Here is a 2,981-nt window from a genome sequence, read left to right as displayed (position 1 = left end):
TTTAAAAACATATTTATTTTTAAATAATTTATATTATTTTAAAACAAACAGTTTGGCCTTTTTCTGTTAGGGGTCGATTTGAGCCAAATATTTGTAGGTTCAAAATTAGCTTTACATTTCCTTTATTTTCACTTCTTTGCACGCTAAGGTGCATTTAACTACAACTAAAATAAAATAAAATATATATTTGTCTGCAACAGATTAGTTAGTGATACGCAAAAAACATAATTTCCCAGTTTTGTACTTTTTTGACTATGAAACCTAAATGCATGAGAAAATGGTAAATTATGATTGGATGATTAAGAAGACAACTCTTCGATTTCAAGTTAACGTACGGTCTTCAATTTTTAAAATTGTCAATTTTTTTTTATTTTTAGAGTTTTTACGACCTTTCCAAAACACACCTACAGCATCCGCTGAAACTTTGACGGCCCTAAATGAGAAAAGCTCATGCATTTTGAAGCAGATATCAGCAGTTTAACCAGCGTTTCAAGCAGTTAAAAAATCAAGAGTGGGTCAAACCGAGTCCTAAACCTGAAGAATGTGAATAAAATGCGGTTCTACATACGTGAGCAGGCCATGGAGACGGGGTCCTCCTCTGCACGGAAGTAGTTTTTCTCGCAGCTGCAGTGTACGGCTCCCTCCTGGTGTGTGTAGCTGTGCGGAGGACACTTGGAGCACTTGACGTTCCCCGAAGAGGCCTTATAGAAGCCGGGCCGGCAGGCTGAGGAGACAACAAAAAGAGGAAAGACAAATTAGGATGCTGGGAGTCTCTAGCCAACAGGGCCATTCATTACCCCATTACTATGCTGCCACTTTTAATGGAGCGAATCATTTCACATGACCATATGCATCGGCAGACACAATGGAAAGACATTTAATCATCCGCACGCACTTAAACAAACTAATAGCTGTACCCACAGCGCTGAGATGTGCGTACGGCTGGCCACACGCACATCCGAGCGGATCTTATGACCTCATAGCGAAGAAATATACTTTCTAGACAGCAGAGTTTCTGAAAAGACTTCAACAGTGTCTTCAGCTGTCAAGTCAACCGCCAAAATATCAAAGTTTGAAGCGTCAGTACGAACTCGTCGAATGCCAGAAGTTAGCCAGAGTTTATATTCAAAAACGTTGACGTGGAAAGGGTGACGGAAACGAAGAATTTGCACGGAGAAAAGGCCATTAAAAAAGCTTAAAAATACCTAGATAAGAAAAACAGGAAATGCTATCATAGAAAGAAACTCTGTAGAACAGTATTACTGAACACTACAGTAATATAAAAAAAATTAAATAATCTGCTCACCAATGGTGCATTTATTTATTTAAAATGTCAATAAAAATATGTGTTAAGTGTTGTTACAATTTGAAATAACTGTGTTCCATATGAATACATTTTAGTAAAATGCGTGCATGCTGGGACACAAAGATGAACTGAACAATGCCGAAAACAAACTTTTCAATATATTTTCACATATAGTTTGATTTTTTTCCACTTTGGATCAATTTAGTAAATCATTCTACATAAACAATAATTAAGTCCTCTACCAAATGTTTATCTGTTATAAAACATACCTTTGTAATGACAGCAAAATTTGTAAAAAAGTAGTAAAAATTGTATTTGGTGTGTAAGCAAAAAAGTTGCACCACAATAAATTTTAAGCATTATTTTTTTAAATTAGCAGAAACTTTTTTTGAAACCGTGTGAAAACAACACGACTACAAAGCGTGGCTCTTACCTGAGGAATTTTAGGAGAAACATCTGAAAAAAGTTTGTTTGGCTGAAACATAATTGAGTCTCTTGAGCTATGGGAGCGCAAACCTGCGCTATGAGCGATAATTTTTCCTCCGGGAAATGAAAATTTGGGAAGCCGAAGTCAGAGCTATGTGATGAAGTGTGTTTAAAAATACTCTTAAAGTCTCCTTTAATGTCATATTCAGTGGCGGCTGCATGAATTATGCAAATACACCTCTTAAAATGGAAAAAAATATATATCTCTGCTATTAAAGTGTACTCATCAGCTCATCCTTCCCTATTCATGAGAATCCCATTCCATTACCCGTAATGAAGAGGGAAAATCATGATGAGCTAATTACTGTGCCTCACACACATCTGTATTCCACTCCCTTCTTGTTGAAGGTTCGAAACCTGATACAGTTGGTGAACCAAAGCTTCAAGTCAGCGCCATCCTCCTACAATCAATTGAAGTCTGCTTCATGGCAAGAAAACCGAAGGGGCTTTATTATTATAAATGCAGTGAGGTCAGGTTCCTCTTTCCTGGGAATCCAGCAGAAGACCTTCATTCGCTTTAATAAAGGTATTTTGGGGCAACCGCTTCCAACATATCATTAATGTTTATCACCTATCTCACAATCTGCATGACATTCCCACCAGTGCACTCGCACCTACGTGCCTGATGTTACTCCTGAGAGCTGTTCTTAAGCGTAGAAGACGGCGTTGAGAGTTGCTGTGATGCATGGGAATGCAGGTTTACATTAACCCGTTTCTCCTCCGAGGCTCTCCGTGGGGGACTTGCACAAATTGAGGATGAAGAAAAAAATGCAGGTGCTCTTAATAGCATTTGTTACAGGAAATCTAATCTGACTGTTACCTTTGCGAATCAGAGTCCCAAATGTGATAAACACACACCTATGTGGCCAGAGTGTGTTTCGAAGAGCCCAGAGGAGCATTTGAAAGCTCAGAGGTGGAGACGCGCTGAAGGTCTTAGTTACATGTGCTCTTTTGTGTTTGTTTATCTTGAAAATGCTCGGGGGGTTGTCTCAGCGTTGTTAAAGGAATAGTTCATCCAAAAATTAAAAGGTTGTCATTATTTACTTTTCTGAGTGAGCATATTTTTTCCAGAATAATGACAGAAAAGCTTAACAATGTGTAAAAGTAAAATTATATAAAAACATTTAATTGCCATTTTAAATAAATAAAGCTGAATAATATAATATATAATATTATAAATAAATGATAA

The 2,981-nt window shown here is 37.3% G+C and overlaps 1 protein-coding gene across 1 annotated transcript in view; it reads right to left on the bottom strand.

The window, feature by feature from the left end:
* The window catches only part of LOC122350689 (ephrin type-B receptor 3-like), a 202,765-nt gene that overhangs the window by 21,612 nt on the left and 178,172 nt on the right, over nucleotides 1-2,981 (bottom strand). The window contains exon 4 of the mRNA XM_043247373.1: nucleotides 569-724. Within this exon, the coding sequence (XP_043103308.1) occupies nucleotides 569-724 (156 nt within the window). The remainder of the gene's footprint in view (nucleotides 1-568; nucleotides 725-2,981) is intronic.

The sequence above is a fragment of the Puntigrus tetrazona genome, chromosome 1 (genome assembly GCF_018831695.1).
Source record: "Puntigrus tetrazona isolate hp1 chromosome 1, ASM1883169v1, whole genome shotgun sequence".
Taxonomy (NCBI): domain Eukaryota; kingdom Metazoa; phylum Chordata; class Actinopteri; order Cypriniformes; family Cyprinidae; genus Puntigrus; species Puntigrus tetrazona.
The sequence above is the reverse complement of the archived record's forward strand: the minus strand, read 5'-3'. Positions and strand labels throughout refer to the sequence as shown.